Source organism: Anabrus simplex, chromosome 6, assembly GCF_040414725.1.
Source record: "Anabrus simplex isolate iqAnaSimp1 chromosome 6, ASM4041472v1, whole genome shotgun sequence".
Lineage (NCBI taxonomy): Eukaryota > Metazoa > Arthropoda > Insecta > Orthoptera > Tettigoniidae > Anabrus > Anabrus simplex.
Genome location: NC_090270.1, coordinates 175,317,885 through 175,341,058, shown reverse-complemented (window position 1 = coordinate 175,341,058; position 23,174 = coordinate 175,317,885). Strand labels below are relative to the sequence as shown.

The 23,174-nt window shown below is 36.7% G+C and overlaps 1 protein-coding gene across 3 annotated transcripts in view; it reads right to left on the bottom strand.

The window, feature by feature from the left end:
* Window positions 1-2,326: 2,326 nt before the first annotated feature.
* LOC136875624 (UMP-CMP kinase 2, mitochondrial) overlaps window positions 2,327-23,174 on the bottom strand; it is a 36,900-nt gene continuing 16,052 nt past the window's right edge. For all 3 annotated transcript variants that reach the window (XM_067149164.2, XM_068228352.1, XM_067149163.2), the window contains exons 2-6: window positions 21,689-21,786; window positions 20,730-20,862; window positions 16,095-16,296; window positions 7,492-7,731; window positions 2,327-6,849 (exon numbers count right to left, since the gene is read on the bottom strand). In XM_067149164.2, the coding sequence (XP_067005265.2) occupies window positions 6,708-6,849; window positions 7,492-7,731; window positions 16,095-16,296; window positions 20,730-20,862; window positions 21,689-21,784 (813 nt within the window). In that variant the 5' untranslated portion in view covers window positions 21,785-21,786 and the 3' untranslated portion in view covers window positions 2,327-6,707. The remainder of the gene's footprint in view (window positions 6,850-7,491; window positions 7,732-16,094; window positions 16,297-20,729; window positions 20,863-21,688; window positions 21,787-23,174) is intronic.

Sequence of the window (23,174 nt, the reverse complement as noted above, 5' to 3'; positions counted from 1 at the left end):
CCGTTTCCGAAGATTGAGACCTACAACTTTAAGGGATTGTCCTTGTGCCTTGTTGATGCACATAGCGAAACTCAAACGGGGAACTGCAGACATCTAAATTGAAACGGTTACTTATATCCAAAGGGATGATTTGAATCCTAGGAATGAATATTATTTCACCCGCGGCATGTTCAGTCATGATGGTGGCTTCAATAAAATTCGGCATCAGTCTCTTTACTGATAGTCATGTTCCGTTACTGAAGGAAGAAGGATGCATAGTCCTGAGAAGGATAATCGTCTGCTCCAAGATGTTCGAGGGTACTCCAGGTGACTCCAAGTTGTTCAAAAGTTCTGTCGTGTAGTTGACAACATCGTCTGTATCACATGTCGTGTATATAGACTTGTAAATTAGTAGAACACCAGGTAATTCTTGTAAAAGTTGCTTGTTGATGACGTTGACAATCTTCATTTTCTGGAGTAAGAATTGCTCTTTGACACAGTCCTGCGTAATCGGGTGAAATGCTGTTCCCATCTACGACTAAAATTTCAGATCTTAGCGTGCCGATGATTTGGCTGGGCATCGCACACATGCACACAGACAAACACTTTCGGATATCATGGAATGAATGAAAATGGCTTCCTATGCCATGGACTTAAAATGGCATCTTGACTTATATATGTATTACTATTCTTTGTTTATTATCATGTATCTTGCGTACTATACGTTTCCTCTAAATAAAATATAAGATTGAGTTAGTTGAAACAAAATACGGTTCACGTGTTATTGCTGGTATAGCAAATTCCTCATATTCCCTAAAATTTTAAGTGAATGAAATGAATATCTGGTAAATATGAATAATAATTAATTAAAACAATTAAAAGTAATATAAATAATTCATCAAAGCAGGTCTTAAACTGTATAAAGATTTATCTATGAATACGCCTACATTAAAAGTTCCAGATCTCTGTGAGCCACAGAATTTGCTGGGCATCACACCCCCACGAACACTTTTGGATGTTACGGAGTGAATATAGCTCCTCGTGTCGGAGACCAAAAATGGATTCTTACGCCATGGACTTAAAACAGCTCCTTGACTTGTATTACATATGTTATGTACGTTTCCTAGCGACATTGAATCTTATATATTTAATCCTGGTGATAGCACGTTGCATTATCCTATCCCAACAGATGTTTTTTGCCAGTTTTTCATTTATAACTCACCAACGAACGCGAAAATTAAAAATCTGGCTTCTAGGTGCATTTGGAACCCCTTTCACGTAACTATATTCAAACTTTCATATCTCTGGCTGGGCAGCGCGCGCGCATGCACACACACACACACACACACACACACACACACACGTCTTTTTATTATTATTATTACTAGCTGTAGTACCCGGCACTGCCCGGATGGTTTGTGAATGTTTAACTTTAAGATTTGTATAATTAGTTATGTGTGAAGTGAATTTGTATAGAATTCTTTTTTGACATGTTGATTGATATTGTACGATCTATTAGGCATTTTTTGAGTTGTTTAGATGTGTTTGATTGCGGCTGAAGTATGACTTAACCAGCATCCCGAGTGGCACAGTTCAACTCAACAAACTCATAAATTTGGATCTGACATTAATATCAGTCATATTCGTTTATTTCTAGGGGTGTTTTCCTCCAACAGTATTTCTTTTCAGATATTAAATCATATGTGTACCAATAGACACTGGACTGTGGGACTGTGCTGAAAGAAACACAAATACATGCGTAATGTCAGTCATTTTGGACATTTTCCTTTTTACCCCTTCTCATCACCATGCAGATGGGGAATGAATAAGAACTTCAACGACATCCAGAGTGTCATTATTCACCTCAGCGACCCTGACAACTATGAACTGTACATTACTATTTGTCGGTGCAGGTTTTTTGATTTTGACCTGTGCATTGTGATGAGGATGAAATGATGATGAAGACCACACATACAACCATCCCCCGTGTCAGCGAAATTAACCAATGATGGTTAAAATTCCCGACCCTGCCGAGAATCGAACCCAGGACCCCTGTGACCAAAGGACAGCACACTAGCCATTTAGCCATGGAGCCGGACACAATAACTGCTTATGGTATACTATCAAGTTTACATCCGTGGCTACTGGGACATGGCACAGATCACAGCACAGGGAATTGGTCTCGAGATTCTTGCAAGAGTCTCGAGATCTGCGACATCAGTCTCAAAAGCTTATATCTACAATCTGCACGGCCCAAACCACATAGTCAGCTCGCTTGCTTAGCTCTTTTTCACTCTACAAAATTAGTAATGTTATCAGAGCACGAGTCATTAACATGAAATAATAATTTACTTACTATTGTTTCTCTTTAATAATAACTCAGCTAAATATATAAATTCAAACAAGCAGGTATTCAAAACTAAAGTACAAGAATATATTCATTTTTTAATCAATTCAATAATGTGTAAGATGAGTCACCTACAGTACATGGAAATAACTTCCTACTTTTATTTGTACAATCCAGCCTTACCACTATCAAATCAACATTTTTTAATCATTACTTTTTTTGTAATTCTAAAACAATGCTAAAATATTATATAACTAGTTCTAAATGGATCTTATAACAAAATAGGGAAGAAATGTGATAGAACACAACAAAATATTTTACTCTTCATACAGAAAAGACATTAGATACAAAAATTAAATTGCAAACATTATTTTCTCTTAGGTATTTTACACTAAACCAACAAATGTATAACAATGAATAGTTCCAGAGTTCATACATGAATGGGACAATAAACAAAAAGACTTGAAAATGTCCCACTTAACAATTTTACCCTCTACCACCACAACAGCTACCACAAAATAAATTAATGATTACAGTTTTGGTTTTAATTTGTTTAACATAATTTTCAGTTCTGAGGCACTAAAGCTAAATAATGTCCCTTTCAAAACCTAAAACATTATTGATTCTAATACATACCATACATTCTAAAAAACAGAAATGTTTAAAAACTACTACAGACTGTGATGTGTATTTTTGGAGCTGCTCATAAAGATTGAAATGTATGCTAGGACAGTGTAAAATATTTTGAAAACATAAAAAAGTGAGCATGCAGTTTCATGTGACTGCTGATAGTTTGATTACTGTAGCCTACAGCAGAAGTTTACAGGCAGTCAGCTTCATCACAACTACCAACATAAATCACTCATGTTGTAGCTGGTATGGCCAAGCTGTTTGCATTCACCTTACGACCAAGAGTAATACATGTTCTATTTTAACACACACAAACCATGAAAGTGCATTTAAAACCAGTAATGAAGAGGAAAACAAAAGCAAGTGTAACAATTGAATAAACTGAAGTGTAGTGCAGCAAAGTGGGTGTATAACATTTACAATGAGTAATGCTTTCCTTCGTTGAGCAGTCAGCATCCTGGCATTTAGTTCAGAGGGCCCAAAGTTTGATTCCCAGACAGACAGGGGATTTTAACTGCATATGGATAATTCCTCTGGCTTGGGAAGTGAGTGTTGGTGTTCACCTTACACTACTTTTCGTCTACATACAGTACATCAAACTACCAATCACCACAGGAGTACAGAACAGTGAATACATCCATCACCACATAGGGTTGGCAACAGGGACATCCAGCCATAAAACTGGGCTATTACTAATCAAGTGCTGATTCCAATAAACTGGGGGGGAAAGCCAGAGAGAAGAAGAATGGTTAAGTGTAAACTTTAAGTTGGTGGATTGTGAGTGCACTTTTATCAGTCAAGTTTTGTCTCAAAAATCAAACTGCACATAAGAATCAATAGAGTAAATACAACGTCCTCAGTAACCTTGTTACAGTCTATTTGTGGGGACTCCAAATGACCTATATATAAATCCTGGCTAGACATTATGATAACTATGCTGCTAACTAATAAGCTTTACAAGGACTACAAAATCATTAATTACAGTACACAACTGTATTCTATTATAATTATGACAAACCGAAGCCTGCCTGGTGGTCATAATCATCAAGGCATCAAGACACTACTGGTTTGACACCACGGTTAGCCAGTTTGAGTCCCATTGGTGGAAAAAAGAAAATGTCATCAGAATAATGACTGGCAGAGTGGAACACGCAGTGGTATGCTATTTCTAATCACTAGATTGCATGCAAAAGGCTTGGATTTAATTCCAAACCCCTCCACAGTGTTCATATGAAGTGACAAGATATGATGATGTTAATGGTGATACATTCGTTGTATGGACATTTTCAAGAGTGTAACACGAGACAGTGCAGTACATAGGGATATTGGACAGAAGATGCTGCATAAAATTTGATGGAGTTATGGGAAAAAAAACCCAGAATATTCCACTTTCATTGCAGTCTACCAGATCCTGAATGGAGAAAAACAAGATCATCCTGCGGATAACATCCCAGGAAAGTTCCATCTCTCAAAATTTGCTCCAGCAACATCTTGCAATGCAGACAGGTTATTTTCAGCTTACAAAGTGACAGTGTCTCGCCAGCAATATTCGTTGATCCCCAAGTATCTAACAAAATACTTAGTTCTCTGCTGCACATCAAATAATTTAAGTATAATAATTTTACATTCCCTTGGCATGCTATAACACAATGTAATGATTTCTGTAAGCAAATAACTAACAAGGTTATATCTGGCATGTTTTAGATCTTCACTACAAACCTAACCTCAATCTGCCCACATTCTTTCTGATAATATGTATTTCAATACATATGTTGCCTATTTTTGCTACATATATATGTATAGATGAGGCCATGTGGTAAGTAGTAGTATTTCACAGCTTGATATTATGTACAAATCCTCATCCCAGTTATAAATTTCAGCCAACGGGAATGATTGTTGACATGGGTGGAATGAAAGATGTCAAATGTCTTATAATTTATTTATTTTTTTAAAATTTGCTTTATGTTGCTCTGACACAGATAGGTCTTATGGAAACGATGGAATAGGAAAGGCCTAGGAGTGGGGAGGAGTGGCCATGGCCTTAATTAAGGTACAGCCCGAGCATTTGCCTGGTGTAAAAATGGGAAACCACGGAAAACCATCTTCAGGGCTTCCGACAGTGGGATTCAAACCCACTATCTCCCAGATGTAAGCTCACAGCTGTGCGCCCCTAACTGCACGGTCAACTTGCCCGGTATTTACAATATTTTGCTATAAAAGTTAATGTATTATTTGGGGTGGGTTGGTGGGTCGCTAGCATTGGCAGTGAACAGAACACACTCAAACAAGTACCGGTAATACAAGGTAAGATTCATGTGATTTACCTATCAAAAGAATGTACAGTACAGTTTTACATTGTCAACTTTATCAGCACAATTCAGATGGAAAAGCATCTAGATTAAGAAGTCTGCACTAATTGGAATATTCACGCATCAAAACAAATAATGATAGTGGGAACCTTATTCCATAATTTTTAACATAATTTATTTTGGTAATATGATATGACATTAGTTCAATCAATCAATCAATCAATCAATCAATCAATCAGTCAGTCAATCAATCCACCAATGACCTGCATTTAGGGCAGTTGCCCAGGTGGCAGATACCCCATCTGTTATTTTCCTAGTCTTTTCTGAAATAATTGCAAAGAATTTGGAAATTTATTGAACATCTCCCTTGGTAAATTATTTCTATCCCTAACTCCCCTTCCTATAAAATAATATTTGCCCTAATACATCCTCTTGAATTCCAACTTTATTTTCATATTGTGATCTTTCCTATTTTTAAAAACACCACACATACTTATTAGTCTATTAGTGTCATTCCATCTCATCTCTCCACTGAGAGCTCAGAATTTACCACTTGGTGAAGCAATTCGTCTCCATTCTCCCAAGTCTCCCATGTCAGTGAACCCAAACCTAAGCCTATACCTGAATAATTACAGCTACTACACATGTTATCAGTCAAGTTTCAGTCATTTGATGTTGCTGACTAAGATATTCCCAGACTATGAATATAACAGCAGCAGTAACAAAAATGTTAACAGGTACTGATAGCATTGATACTACTTTCGAAACTAAGTCATATATAGAATGATGGATATTATGTGTTTCTATTCATGTTCCTTTCTATACACGACTTGATTTGTCACTTGTTTGTACCTTTCCATCCCTACTTTCAAAATTAATACTGATTCTGTTTAATTCAAATAAAAAACCATATTATCAGATTTGAGCATTTTCTTGTATTGCTTTAGTAGCTTTCTCTCCTGGCAATGATTTAGAAATGAATAGTTGTGCTGCAATTGAAGATAATACACTGGCTGCACAGTTCATATTAAACTCTAATGAAACAGGTCTAATAATATCATCATTCAAATCTGTGAGTCTACACATTATACCTCTCACCCACGCTAATCAAAAAGTGAGATACAGTACCAAGAAGATCCAGATAATTTTTCCATTAAAAATTAAATTAAGTGAAATCATACTGATTCCATCTCCAAGTCATGTAATTCTCAAATTGAATTCTATAAAATAATTAATAATTACAACCATATTCATTGCAAACTAATTAAGATGACATAAAAAATGTATGTTAGGCTCATCTACAGTAAAATGAAAATGGACCTTCACCCTTCTAACTAAACGATACCAGTTCTGATTAGATTTAAATATCAATGCCGAGTCTCTACCAATCCCATTTCTATCGGTGTAAGTGAGAACACACCAGAACCAATCACTCACAGCCATCAAGAAGACTCTTCATTGACAGGCAACAGTGAACAGTCTGACAAATGCTTCACAATATCATTAACAACAGCTTCAAGCTCTTGATTGGCATCTATCATGGTGAGAGGCGGATTATCCATTCGTTTATAAGCCTCCAACAAACTAAAAAAAAAAGAAGTCAGAAATCACTGGTACGGTAATGAATCTTTTCCTAAAATCAAACAAACAATAAAATCACATTACAAAAGAGATGCAATACATTAATATAGTCACAAATCAAACATGTATCAGCACAAGTAATATGATCAAGGTCTTTGATGTGGACTTTGTCCTGGTCCTCTCTACCTTTCCTATAGTTACCTATGCCCACACTAACCTTTCCATTGTGATTATTCTCCTACATTTCCTGCTTTAGATATGCATAAAATGCACTTCCATAAAATGCATTTGCAGATGATGTTCCTGATTATAACCTAGTAAATAAATTATATTAAACAAAAATATGAAGACCAAGTAAAGAATGTAAACAATAATCTTACTGAACAGTATATGCAGAAATTCCCCCTCCATTAAATAAGAAATACAGTCATAGGTTTGGTTTACATTCTTGTTTTAAGTGTACTGGTATCGTATAATATTTCAGACTATTTCTTAATTCAAAATTACAAATGTATTCCCAGTTCTCCAAATTTCTTGTTTAGTTATGTATCTTGTTATTATCTACTTTAACAAAAGAAGACTCTTCTTTGATAATCATACATGGTTAAATATATTTCAAATATTTACATGCTGACAGACACTTACAGGGCTCTGAAACTGGAATTATCAGTCAATTTCTTTTCTTCTTCAGTTATGGCAATGTCACGATGACCAAGACGTTTGTTCCTAGTTTCTTCACTCACTGTCAGTAGGAAAACACAGTCTGGTTTAATCAGGTCCCAAGGCCAGTTATACAGAGCATTTCCAGGAGGAGGCAAAGCAGCCAAGCCATTGTGCCTATCCAGCTCTTCAGCAATGCCATATGCAGCAGTGCTGTGCCAGAACCTGAAAAAGGAATGTTCCAAATATAATTAACTCTTAGAGTATATTTGGAAAACAATCACAGAACACAGACATTGTTTAACACATTGAGGTCGAAGGCCGTACGCCGCACGGGCTGTGTAATTTATTCTGGAGAACAATGATGATGATTATGATGATTGTTGTTTAAAGGGGCCTAACATCTACATCATTGGCTCCTAATGGTATGAAATGAGACAAAATGTAATGACAAATTAAAAGTCCAAAATCCTCCACTGACCTGAATTCAAAATGTGAGGATGAAGAATGAATGTATGGATATGAATTTAAAACAATCAGTTGATCCGACCTGCAATGCCTCACATTGACAGAAACTGACGTAAAACAACAGTATTACTAACCAAGGGACTGCTTCTAGAGTACAATACTGAATCGATGATGCTTGTAGTCTAAAGGGGGGTCCAAAATCGAAGTCATCGGCCCCTCATAATGGTACTTATCACTAAGAAAGTAGAACCATGGTAATTGTTATGTTGCGGTACTAATCAAAAGTAGCGTAGACTCGCGGTATTCCACACATTATGGTACTACTCACAGGTAATGAAATTCGCAAATGTAACACAGACCTGTGGTGTTTTGCACATTGTGGCACCATTTACAGGCAACGAAAACCTATGGTGTTCATCACATAAGTGTACTAACCATAGGGACTCGTACTATGCCGTGGTGTTCCTCATATAGTGGTACTAATCACAGGTACTGTAAAAGCCGACGGCGCACTCTGTTGCTACTAATCACAAACCTATTTTGTACCTAACATAGTGGTACTAAGCGCAAGTAAAAGCGACCCATGGTGTTCCCCGTGTGGTGGTACTAATTACAAGTAGTCTCATGGTTCTAATTCAATCATCCCTTGGTCCCCCCTTTTAGTCGCCTCAGGCAGGGGATACCATGGGTGTATTATTCATCCGTGTCCCCCACCCATAGGGAGTATTGTGGAGAACAAAGCCTGCAGGGGGTACGTTCTTCGGTTTTTATCGTTGTTACTATGAAACAAACGTACTATGTGCACTGATCGACACTGCAGTACAAGATTTGGATCATATAGTTATCAAAAAAATATACATGGCAGGAAACTATAGATCTACATGTCATATTCTTCCTTTCAAATCATTTCAGAGCTGTATCAACTCGACATCAGTAAGCACGAAATGGCAGCTGTACACAAATACAGACTGAACAACAGTGTGATTTATAGCAACTGAACAGACCTACGAGATGACACACAATATTTATGTACTAATTATTATGTAGATGTATCTCTTATACAAAAATTCTGAATGGCATAAAAACCAAATAAACTCAGTATCAGCCATATTTTATTAGTTAAGGTTTTTCCATACCTGCCAACTTTCAGAAATCAAAAAAAGGAAGACTGCTTCATTCTTTGATTTCATCAAGTATATTGCGCCATGATCTCGGTAAAAAGAGGACATGATAAAAGGCATACATACAGTAGAACTCCGCTTAACCGAAATGCTCTTGCAAAATTGTATTTTATTTTGTTTTTACCCTCTCGTTCTTAGCCATCTATATTAGTAATTCTCTTGCTATATGTGCTGAGAACTACTACGCAAACCCTATTTTTATATTATGACTTATGCCAGAATGCACGTGTAGCATAAAACAAAACAGTTTCTTACCCTCTAGTTCGTTCCATGATAAAATTTTCTTGAACAAGCAGGAATTATTATTATTATTATTATTATTATTATTATTATTATTATTATTATTATTATTATTATTATTACTACTACTACTGTATTATTGATCAGGAAGATTATGCAGATGACTCCAATCGTGACAATAGCAGTTCTGAGAATTCAGTTACATCAGATGATGGAATTAATGGATAGGAGGTAAGATTGATTTCAAATTTTTATTAAAATACAGTACCATACATTTTAATTACAGTACTGTAATAAAATTACTGTATACAGTATTCAGTTCTGTAGTAACAAAACATTTTTTTCATTATTTCAGATTGCTTTGCACTTTGTTGAACAAAGCAATGAATCTACACCAGCTGATGTACGGTTGATTAAACGGTGGCGTGACATAGCTGCACGACAGAGCTGCACCAAAAATATTCAGAAGAAAATCACTAATTTTATGCAATGAGGGATATTATGTAAACATTTTTTATGTTAATATACAGCATGCACCTTTGCTTAACAGAGTTTATGCATTTTTTTCGACATTTAACTTCCGAAAATATTTACCATGTGTCATCCGAAAAAACGTGTCAACTGAAGTGGCTCCACCCAGTTTATTTTGGATAAACGGGGTTTTACTGTATCTACAGTTACAATGTGAATTGACCATTACGTTGAAAATCTTAAACTAAGAAAACATTAAAATCATTACAAGAAAATGAACCAAATAACCATTCTCATTTATGACACATACATACAAATAGTGACATTTAGACAGAAAAGTTAAGAACTGACTACAGCTTACCAAATGGAGAAAAATATATACATGTAGGTGACAGAGACTGCTGTGTTTACTTGTTTAGCATTGAACTGGCAGCTAACTTTTCCCTCTTTAACAATGTACTGCCATACTGCTGCTCATGAAACTTTCCACTTAGACTTGATTTGATCACTAATAGTTTACTGAGATTTTCATCATTCAGAGGTGATCGGAATTGTTTCTCCATCTTTTTTACCTGGCTGAACAATCACAATCGGCACTACTGTGTGGGATTGTCAATACTGAGAGCATTACTTTTGTGATTCTATCATATTTGAAACACCCATCTCCACCCTGTATATCCCCTATAGCAGACCAAGAACAATCTACTCCTCCTTCTTGCACAACAGACGATGATAAATCCTCAACTTGGAGAGCACAAAACTGGCACTGTAATGCATCCATTGCTTCTTGGTCATCTTCACCATCTTTCACTGGCAATATAACAGGAAACTTGGAAACAAAATACCTTATGGCATTGAAGGAAGAAGTCTGCAAAGAATTTATCTGAGATACTTGAGCATTAACAAAAATATCACTATTCAAATTAAATTTAATAGTAGTATGATCACAAACAGCAATAAAATAGTTTCTGATGTGCAAATAAAAGTTTTTCTTCTCCTCAGGTGCCAGATTTTCTACAAGATGAGATGTTGAGCAGCCGATTACTAAATCACCATCAGCTTTCTGATTCTCTCTCGTGTGATAGACCACTTCTAAAACTGTAGGATATATTTTTAAAACCACTGGCTTAACAAACCTACACAGGATGTCCTTCAACATATCAGTCAGCATAAATCTTAGGAAATGAATGTGAGGTGCTTGCGACTGAAGAACTTTATTAGTTTTCTCAAAAGTAGGAATGATAAATGCCAGAAATGAGCAAAATGCTTTATTAAAGTTTGAAGACAGAAAAAGAAATAGTCTTTCCTCTCATGAAATACTGGCAGTGCAATTAGGCTCTTTTTTTTTCTTCACAGATGGAGATGAACTACTCTCCGCCTTCCTTTTTCCAGAAATAACAGAAGCTTGGTCTTGTATGGTCTTGTACTCTACTGACACAAGGACCACATTCCATTTCTGTATCTTCATGTGCCCTTAGCTTGGGAATTTGGAAATACTTCAGAGATGTGTCTGTGCCACTGGACCATTGTACCACATCTTTAAAAAACCTTTGCAGTGGCTCCCACTCTAAAATCAATCTTTCCAAACATTTCCTCAAGGATAACAAGCATGTACACGCTTGCTGTAATATTTTTCTAACATCAGTTTTGTATAAAGCTTGATACATTTTGAGACGTTTTCTCTTCGAGTTTTTGTCTAAATAATATCAATTAGCATCTCATCAATTTTGACAGGAAGGGAGTCTGCACCCTTCATGGCAGCCAAATTAATCAAATGACATGGGCACCCCATAATCATTATGTTTTCGCACTGTTGAGCAGCAACACCATCTTTTCTTCCAATTATAACAGGAGCATTATCTGTGCTGAAAGCTATACAGTTTGCCATCAGAACGTCATATCTTTTCAGAACATCCAGCAGCAAATTAGCAATATTAATGCCAGTAGAGCTGCCTTCCAAATTTTCCATGGATACCGAACGATTTTCAATCGTTATCAATTCTTTGTTGAAAAACGAGACAACGATAGGATAGAGCTTACTATCGTTACCATTGCTACCATCAGTTGAAATCGCAAAAAGTTCAGTCTTTACAGTTTGAATCACCTTACTCTCTGCATCACGGGCCATTTCATTAATTATGGCAGATGTTTTTGTTCTAGCACACGCATACTTCTTGGTAATGTCTGAATCTGGGAAAATCTTTCTGAAAAATGTTCCTGCGTGATCAGAACAAGACAATGCAAAGTTATGTTCGACAATGAACGCCGTGAACAAACATTCTGCTCGAGTGACTGCATCATCTTTCTTCCCGCCTACAAAAAAATTACTTAATTTTTGTTCCTCTCGAGACAGCTAGCACTATCTTTGTGTTTTTGTGTGACACTGTGAGCTACAATATCAGTCTTCCCTCCATGCGAGATATTTATATCACACCGACACATAGTTTCCTGACACAACTCTCTCAAATACATTCAAGCCATTAAAATTACAAACTAAGAATGAACACAAAAGCACTAAAATACGCAAAACTACCACACCCCATACAAAACAGATCAATATGTCTCGTACATTATTAACATAAGACTTCAACAGGGGAAAAGCACAGAACCGCAAGAAAAAACATGTGGCCTACAACACCAACGAAATTACGCACAATAACGAGTGCGCGAACCACACAATAACAAACTCACTCTTTCGTCCCGATTAATGGAGTCGCCAGCGGTCGCTAGTGCGCACTAGCTTCTCTGGCTTGTAGGATGATTGCCGTCCCAAATTCCCAGCTGAACACTACACACGCTGTTGTAGTGAGCAGGAAATATGATACACGAAGGCGACGGATGATGCACTCACCAAATAAAGCATCAAATAAATACGCTTAAAAATGAGGTTGCATAAATTACACAAGCACATAAGAATTTATCCTAGGGGAAGAGTATTGACCATACTGGAGGTTATATTGGTCAAAAAGAAAGAAAGAAGTAAAAATAAATCGGAAAACCGGAAGAAGAGTTAAAAAATGTAAAGTTTCCGCGTAAATCGGAAGGGTTGGCAGGTATGGTTTTACGATGAACTTTTTAACAAAATGAAAAACCTACCGATTTCAATCCACTATTTCTACGAGAAGGTATGAATCAGTACTATTATGGTTTTACAGATATGAAGCACAAAGTATCAACTCAAATAATGTGAAATTGAAAAAAAGTTCAAAAATTAGTGAAAAACGGCCAGTCCAGATGATTAAAACGTATGAAAGTACGCAAGCCGTAAAAAGAAAAATTTGCTCCTTATTTGTGTGCTTTCCTAACCTCCTACTATATTTCCTGCTTTAGATGTGCACATAATGCACCTCCATGATGTACATTTGCAGATGATCTTCCTGATTATAACCTAGTTAATTATATTAAAGAAAAATAATGTGAAGATCAAGTAAAGAATATGAAAAGTGACAACTTTGTTCACTGAGTAAATAATAATCTTACTGAACAGTATCTGTAGAAGGCGCGCTCTGTCAGCAAAAGAAATACAATCATATCTATAAATGTGTTAATCATATCTTTCTATTATATTTGAAAAACTGTCATGTCCGTTAGCCTGGCCTTGAGTGCTCCCCCTACACTTCCCCTGCACTTGTGCGCTGCTCGTCAGGTCTGCTGGCCTTGCACACTCACCATCAATAATGAAATCAGTAACTCGAGTTCAAACTAACAGGGCCCATATTCTGTGAGAACTACAGCTTTACCATGTATACCAATATTGCATGAGTTGAAGTTTGTTTTGTTTTAAGATGATTACAGTTCCCAGTGTGGTTGGCCTTGATGATTGTCAATAAACCTCAAGGTCCAACTTTTGATAAAGTAAAGTTCATGTTTATCATTTCTGGATTTTGGATGGAACTTAATACTGTATTTACTTTTTGTGATATGTTCATGAGCTGACTAATACCAGCATAGTTACAAAGGAATGATACCTATAACAATAATGGAACTAACATAGATGAGGGGAGAAGGAAGAGAGGGAAGATGATGCCCTCTACTGATACTGAATTCATTGTTAACATTTCACTGTCCTACATTCAAGATGTGGAGAAAAAAATCTATAAATGTCATTTTCCATCCCTAGCATGTACAACCTGCTTTATTCATCTGGGCATTGATTCAAATAATATTTTAATAATGCTCTTAGGAACAGCCACCCATTCACTGTTTCCCCACGTTCGAAGTTCATAAGCAATTAAAGTGCAATGGTTGCATGCTCCATGATTATGTTTCAAAATGTTAAAATGTGAAGATCTTACAGGCCATGACAAGAAAGTGAAACAACATAATCTTTTACGAAAGTATGTGGTCACTGCATTGTCTTGCTTAAATATATACTGGTGTCAACCTACAGGAATAGAAGCCCTATTGGTGTTTTGTTGTCTTACCCAACAGCACCCCAGACCATAATTCTTTGCTTTGGTATGAAATGCCTTGTGTTAATACAGTCCTGATGCCACTCATAAAGCTATTGACTAATGAGTATGTGGCCATCATGTTTAACTAAATGTTCATCACCCAACACAATATTCTGTTATTCCTCCTTCCAGTGATCCCATCTGATACACCATTGTAGTGATTGTACCATTGATTGCAATGGTTTGTCAGTAGTAGCACTTGGAAAGGATGACGGCCACCCAATACCACCATACAGGGTAACATTAGATAGCACAATCACTAATGCTGAATTAATAGGGCCTACACAGCAAATGAAGCAGCAGACTGGCCAACAGCCAATCATTGACATCCTTGTATGATGAAGATTCTCTCTAGAATTTATCAATAGACATCAGAGCATTCTCTATATGTAGTACATCCTTCTTTGAGCCTTTCTCCAGACAACAGAAATGCTGCATGCCTCTGATCATGGAATTATCAAGAACGATCCATAACACTTTCACATGCCAATAACGGAATCTTTCTCAAACTCTCTGTATGGCTGTAGCATCCTTAATAGCTTCAACAGACTAGTGGTGTACAAACTCCAATAGTCTGATCTAAAGCTGCAAGGTATTTAATCGAATATCCAACAATGTCATGCAGAGCTATGCATCTGATAGGTCCAGAGCCACTATACCTGCACCACGGGAACACAATGTTAATTATTTCAACAGCATTACCATGTATACCATTATTGCATGCAGGTGTAGTTCATTTCCCATCAAGATGACACAGCTGCACATCTACTGTGTGAAACAGACACTTAATTTAGCCCCTTCATGGTATTGAGACATTTATGAAAAGGAGTGAAGAAAGTGAAGGAAAGTTATAAGGAAAATACTGTATTTATGTGAATAATCCCTGCATATTTCTTTTTTTAAATGAGTCACGAAATTGGGGTGTGGGTTTTATTTGTGTCAAGGTTGGCAACAAGCTCCAGGCTCACCTAGTTTTCTTAATTACAAGTTGGCAGTTAATTCGAAATCTGATTTCTGTGTTCCTAAGACTTCGAATTAACAAGGATTTTACTGTATCGCAAAACTAACATACAAATTCTCCAGTGTGTCTTTTTCAAGTGTTCACACTGCACAAAAAGAATTATCCACCACCAGTCGTATTACTATCTGAGTAAAAAGAGACTGCGTGTGAGAAGCGTTTTAGACGTCGAGTGTGACAAATTTTTAAGTCATTTAGGAGAGGATGCTAGTGATGTAAGAGACAATGAATCTTCCGATCTACAGGGAATTGAGCCTATTGCAAGTACAGATTAATTAAATATCTGTCACGTAAGTAAACCTACTATCTAATTTTCATGACAAATATATTTCCTAGCAGTGATAATGTATTTTTATCATCTCAGCCATAGCTGCTATATCCGTAAATTTACATGTTCATATTTGCGTCAAGACCATGTGGATCTCACGGAGTGATATGAAATGTTTGTTTATGCCTACGTTACTCTTTCCATGGAAGGAATTTTAGTTTGTTTTTTTTTTTCAAAATAAGCCTTCCTAAAATTAGGATGCGGGGATTATTCGGCAGCAGGGATTATTCGCTTAAATACGGTAAACATCCTAGAGCAGGACAATCTATCTGATATTCATAGTGTATTGCCCCTTAAAACAATTACTGCTACCACCAGAACAGAAATTCACAAAGCAAAAGAATGTTTAAATAATACACACCTTTGGTAACTAATGGTTCCAAACAAAACTACTGTACAGTAAGTAACACTAGTGATTTACTACATACCTGTCCATCACAACTGGCTTCCTTTTACATGTGTCCTCTACCTCCAAGGCTGCAGCATAATTTCCAAGTGCATAAAAAGCCCGTCGCTTACAAGGACCAAATTGATCAAATTTCTTTCTCAGATGCAGTAGGCTATTGGGAGGAGTGCTCAAACAGTTAGCTCTCATCTTTTCTGCCACAATACGAGTGACTGTAGTTTTACCTAGTAAAACAAGTTCATAGCATAATGAAGTGAATTGTACATAGATCAAATAAAAATGGAAGTGTATGTAAATATAGGCCTATATATATACCGTACTGTACAGTATTAGGGATGACAAATAGAGTTTGATGATGATGATGATGATGCTTGTTGTTTAAAGGGACCTAACATCGAAGGTTATCGGCCCCAAATAGAGTTTACTGAACTGAGAAGCCTTATGGTCATGACTGCTTGCTCCTTAAAATGAGAACAAAATCAATATTAAAATCCCTTCCAGGATGTTGACAATGGCAAAATAAGCTTTCATTCATCCAACCATCCATTCACTCATACCACAATGGTGAGCTTACAATCCACACAAATCCATGGTTCATCAAATTTCTTCAGTATTATACAAAACAACCTAGGTGCAGACACCTACATCTACATCTACAAGCTTTCCATTTGAAGACGAGTCGGACTGATGTCCCATCTAGCTGCTTCATTACTTTGTTTTTTGTTTGTGGATTCTTTTAACATAACTCAGGTTTTATGGTGAAGATGGGACAGGAAAGAGCTAGAAATGGAAGAAAAGTGGCTGTGGCCTTAACGTACAGCTCCAGCATTTGCCTGGTGTCAAACTCATTCCTGGTTGCCAGCGTTTCGCCCCAGTGTGCCAAATTGGGCTCAGTTGGTAAATAGCACACCCACCAAGACACATGGCTAGTGCATACCGTGGAGGCCACTGTGTATGCTATTTGTAGCCACCGGCACTGCCAATGCACTATAAAAGACTTTGTCTCATTTCCAAAAATTCATGCCTGCCTGGCCATCAGATGACATAGATGTTGATTCCCATAGGGAACCTGAAATATTTGGTATTATAAATTTGGTATTACAAATTCACTCATTTGGGACAAATATATCAGGTTCCCTATGGGAATCAACATCTATGTCATTTTCAAGGTAGCCGACAGTAAGGTTTGAACCCACTATCTCCTAAATGCAAGCTAATTAACTACATGGCTCGAACAGTGCAGCCAACTCTCTTGATGCCATCTACCTTTAATGAACACAGTAGAACTGAATGTACAGCTATCAACAGTGAAATAACCTGTGCTTTCAAGTTTGTTTCAAATATATTAATTTAGAAGTTATATCACCATCTGCAGTGCTGTAAGGCAAACTTAACCAGATTAGATATATGCACCTCATGTTATATGCCTACGATATTGTACAAGAGTCCATGGCTTTGTTGGAAGAAAATACCTAAGTGCTGATACGAGTTGAAGATTGTACCAAAGAGAGAATTTTAGTTTTGTATGTTGATAGTTGATGTTAATAGTGACGAAACAGTTGACCCTTGATTATTGTATATTTATGAGAAGAAATAATCCACGATCTGCAAGTTTTGTAACAAGCACGTGTTTCAATTAACACCCATAAAACATACCATGCTGCTGAAAACACGGGAATACAGGAGAAGAAAACATACCAGAATTATTAATCTTGTGAAAGATGCAATATGAAAGGTGATGAGTGAAAGACTTGTGAAACTGAAGTTATTGGCCCATCTGTCAACTTACGTTTCACCATGGCAGATAAGTATTTAGACGACACTTACACCATTCTGAATTCTGTTAGAACACTAAACATTTGACTTTTATTCACGGTTGAGTGCTCCTTGATTTTTAATCACCTCAAGTTACTACAGTACCTTCAGTGCGATGTATTTTAGCCACCATGTTGTTGTCATATAACCTGCAAAGAGGACATAATCTCTAGGAGACTCTAACAATGACAGGGTGATAAATGGTGCTATCTCTTGAACATTAGTGTAACTATATAAGAAAACTTTCAGACAACTGGAGACGTCATGAGGAAATTCACTAACAAGAAAGAACGTCTCAGCCCTCGCTTGACAAGCTAAAACGGAAGCACACTAATCAGCATTCAAACATTACACGTTTTGCCAAACAGATAAATGATTTCAGCGAAACTTTGGCGCTGGACAATATAGAACACTGCTTGGAACGCCTTCAAGAAAGTTATCAGAGCTTAATTGTTCTAGATGATGCTATACACGATCTGATTGAGAACGACAACAATGACTAGGATACACACGTTTGTGAAAATTACGTAAGACAGTGCTAAACATACGATGCTGAAGGCTAATAAACTTATAAAAACAAAGAATTTGCAGAACGCACATGCTTGCTTAACTACTAAGTCACCCGCAGCTACTCCCAAACTTAAGCTTGCTACTATTAGAATAGAGACTTTCTCAGGAGACACAGAATCGTTTCAAGTTTCGGTGGACAAGAACTCGGTATCAGTGATAAATAAGCATGTATTCCTTCAAGCATACCAGTCCTGACAGTATTTGTTTTGTACTGAGTTACAAGCCCGGGACCCATTATCATATCAGCAAGACTCGGAGTTGCTTTGCTCATCTCTGGCACTTACAAACCTACAGTGAAACCATATTAGTGCAATCCTTATTAGGACGTTTTCTTGCTTAGCACATCATAATTTCAAAGTCCTGATTCATGTCGTATTAAATCTATGTAAAAATACCTTATATCATGTCAAAACTTTTTGTTATTACCACATAGTACGATCACATTTCTCCTAGCCCTGAAAATGTTCTTTTTCATCTCTTGCGAAAGGAACACGATTTCTAACATAGATAAGGACCCTCACCACAGGAGACTGGTCAGGAAAAGTTGCGCAAAAATGGGAAAAGGTCTCGAATTCCTAAAGTTTACAGGGTAAATTATACCTTTGAGTAACAAGCCGTTAGCCGCAGAAAGCTCAATTTTGCTTGACATTTTTCAGTGATATTGCTGAATAACCTAGCAAGTCTGTTTGTGTTTGAATTTCACGTTCCATTCAGAAGTTAGACTGTCTTAAGTGATGCAGTGAAAGGTAGCAAATGATAGCCTACCTAAGGATTAGGAATATAATTGTGTGAAGTTAATTAGTATGGTGTATACTTGACCTGCGGTAGCCCAGTTATGAATAGACTACAGAAACAGTCGTGAAATCACTTACTAAAGAAGACAAAATTAAAATCCAGAAGTGGACAGGCTTCGCACCTTTCAGCAGTGGCGCGTATGTTGAAACTTGCACCTATGAGTTTCGACTCTAGTCGATCGAAGTGTTGGCACATTCAAATGGCGGTCAAAGTCATTCTCTCATTCATGGCTGAGTTTAACCTTCAAAATAATTTTCGGTCGAAGAGTGTGACCAGAAAACAATGTTCATAACCCACTGGTCCAAAATATAAAGCTTCAGGTAAAATTCATTTTAGAAAGAGTGTGATCTGCAATAATACATTGATACTTTTATGGGTCCCAGTGCAAATGTTTTCATATTTGTTGCGCTGCTTTACACCCATTTTTAATACATTATTATTATTTGATAAGCCCCAGAGTAAAACATTTTCATGATATGTTCTATCATCTTATTCACGCCTTTTAATACTCTCACCTTATCTTTAGAAATGGTTGACCGGGCGAGTTGGCCGTGCGCGTAGAGGCGCGTGGCTGTGAGCTTGCATCCGGGAGATAGTAGGTTCGAATCCCACTATCGGCAGCCCTGAAGATGGTTTTCCGTGGTTTCCCATTTTCACACCAGGCAAATCCTGGGGCTGTACCTTAATTAAGGCCACGGCCGCTTCCTTCCAACTCCTAGGCCTTTCCTATCCCATCGTCGCCATAAGACCTATCTGTGTCGGTGCGACGTAAAACCGCTAGAAAAAAAAAAGAAGAAGAAGAAAAGAAATGGTTGACAGCCTATATCTTTCACTGTACCCATCTATACACAATGTAAAATGCACGTATTTTAGAAAAAAACGTAAGTGTTTGCATAATCCATTTGGATAGTTTTTATTTGTGTATTCAATAGTATGTTTTATCTCTTAATAATAAGTTCTCTATCCTTATCTACTGCAGAAACATGTTAACAAGATTTTATTGTATATACTAACCACTAATAAATAAGCCTTCTGCATTGTAGGTATTATTATGAACATTCTTGCCACGTAATTCCCTGGCTACCGAGCTCAATGGCTGTAGTCACTAAGTGCGGCCAGTATCCAGTAATCGGGAGATAGTGGGTTGAACCCCACTGTCGGCAGTCTTGAAGATGGTTTTCCGTGGTTTCCCCATTTTCAAACCAGGCAAATGCTGGGGCTATACCTTAATTAAGGCCATGGCTGCTTCCTTCCAATTCCTAGGACTTTCCTATCCCATCGTTGCCATAAGACCTATCTGTGTCTGTGCAATGTAAAGCAAATAGCAAAAAAAATATCCCCTGGCTATGATAATATCAATAGCCATGCAAAATTACAAACTTTCTTCATTTTTTACAATATAAAGACAGAAATCTTTTAAAAGCAAAGCAACCTGGCTTCTGAAGTCTTAATCAAATTTGTCTGTTTTGTCTGTTACCTGATCCATCCAAGCCTTCCACTACAATGAATGGCTTCCTTGAGGTAGAATTATGGGGAGTCCTTTTCTGAGTATGAGCCTTTACATCCCTGAAGATGACTGTTAGGTCCTTAAATTCTGGAAGCCCTGTGAACTAATAAACAGGAAATAAAGGATGCACAATACTTTCAGGGAGAGTAAACAAACAAAAAATAATTACAAGAATTGTTATGAATAAAAATATTTATATATATATATAAAACCATGGATGCCTTGGTGAGAAGCCAGAGCCTATGCCACTCAGCTATCACACCCGCAAAACAACAACACGTAGGACATCATACCCACACACCAAATAATTTCAATGCAAAGTGGGCCAATAGATTTATTAGCATATTTTCAGAGTGAAATCCAACATACCTTATACTATATTAGCAATTTCAAGACTATAAAAAACAGCATAATTTATTATGTATATTGCATATATATATATATATATATATATATTATCTGCGCACTTTTTAGTGATAGATTTACACCCTAGTGCTGAAGTGGTCGACTTCGGTTATCTTCGAGATTCGTATTGGCAACCTTTGAAACACAAACTAAGAATCGCTTCTCATCGCTGTGCGACATCTGGCGTACACTTTAAGTACTCGTACTGTTGTTGTTTACACAGCAAAGCCAAACTATAGAATTCATGCTAGGAACACGTTTCGCAATGGGAAATGTTATATAGTATTATATATTGTGTGTGTGTGACACAGTTGTTTGCTTAAAATAATAAAGGTTTATAAAATTCATATCGATCGATCATATTATCGATTCAATTCAGATTTCATTTCCATTCAGTTGGCAGTATTAACGGAACCCTTCTTACTTCTCCAACGAGTACAAAAATCTATCACTAAAAAGTGCGCAGATAATATAGAAACGTTGAACAGTTCAAATTTAATTTTCTGAACTGTCAGCATACTAACCTCTTCTTTAGAAAGAACACTGAAAATAGACTGCAATGAATGATGGATATTCTTGAACTGCATTACATCACCCAATACCGGTACCTCTTCAGACATTTCTACAATAAAAAGAATACCGTAATAGTAATAAGTGTAATTTTTATATAAATTACCGTAAATGTAATCAATGCTTTACTGTAAGTTAGAAAATCTGCTGGAAATAAAAGAAAACAACACACACACACACACACACACACACTCTCTCTCTCTCTCTTTCAGGCAAAAAGCAATCATCTGAAAATGTTGAAGTTCCTATGCATGTGCAAGACTGAAAGAAAGTAGCACATTGTCATGTAGAATTCTTGGCTAGTTAATACAGGAAGGTTTATTTACACCGTGACAAGAATAAGATGTACTGGTGTTTCTATGCATTCTGAAGGAGTTTAATTACTATCATTCTCTACAAATTGTCTAAATGGTGTTTCATCGCTTTCCTAACAAAGTAATTGGCAAAGTAAGTAAATTATCGGACAAATGTATCTTAAATAGTAAGGAAAATATATATATCTTTTCAAACGATCATAGCTTAGGACAAATTAAACATGCTTTGAAACCAATTCTTCCAAACAAGAGTCCACTCAAATTTTGCACCAGGATGTACACACACACAATAAAATAGGAATAGAAACCAGCAAAGAAGTATCTAAATTCCAGTAAATAAGTTTTGAATGTATTCATTAATAATAATAATAATAATAATAATAATAATAATAATAATAATAATAATAATAATAATAATAATAATGTTACTGGTTTTACATCCCACGAACTACTCTTACTTACAGTTTTCAGAGACATCAAAGTGCCAGAATTTTGTCCTAAAGGACTTCAACATCTACTGACATGAGGCTGACGTATCTAAACATTTTCAAATACCACTGGAATGAACTGGGATCAAACCGACCAAGATGTGCTCAGAAGGCCAGTGCTCTACTGCCTGAGCTGCCTAACCCGGCACTTATTAACGGAACAGTCCATCATATCTACACAAACCATCTCTCACGAATTCAGATCAGTACAGTTTCACTCCAAAAAAGTGTTCAATACACGCAGCAATGTCAGTTAAGGAATTTGTTGAAGAAAGACTAAAGTCAAGTAAGAGCACTTGTTAGTCTATGTCCAAGGGGCTTTTGATGTAGCCTGATGACCAAGCACTCTAAATTAACCTTTAAGAGACTTTAGATGTCCTAGAAATGTATAGCCTACACTCTGACTAGGAGTTATTTCAGCTATAGGTCTTCATTCATGCCCATGAAAATTTTAAAAAATAACAAAAGGCTGCCTATAACGTTTGTGTTGTGGACCAGGATTTTGAAATATTCAGTCCCTACAACTCCTTGTTCTAGAAGCTTTGGCTGCAGACTTAATACTAGCCATCAAAAGAGAAAACATAAAAGAAACAGAATGCTACACAAAGCTGAAAATGAACAAATTAACAACAAGGACT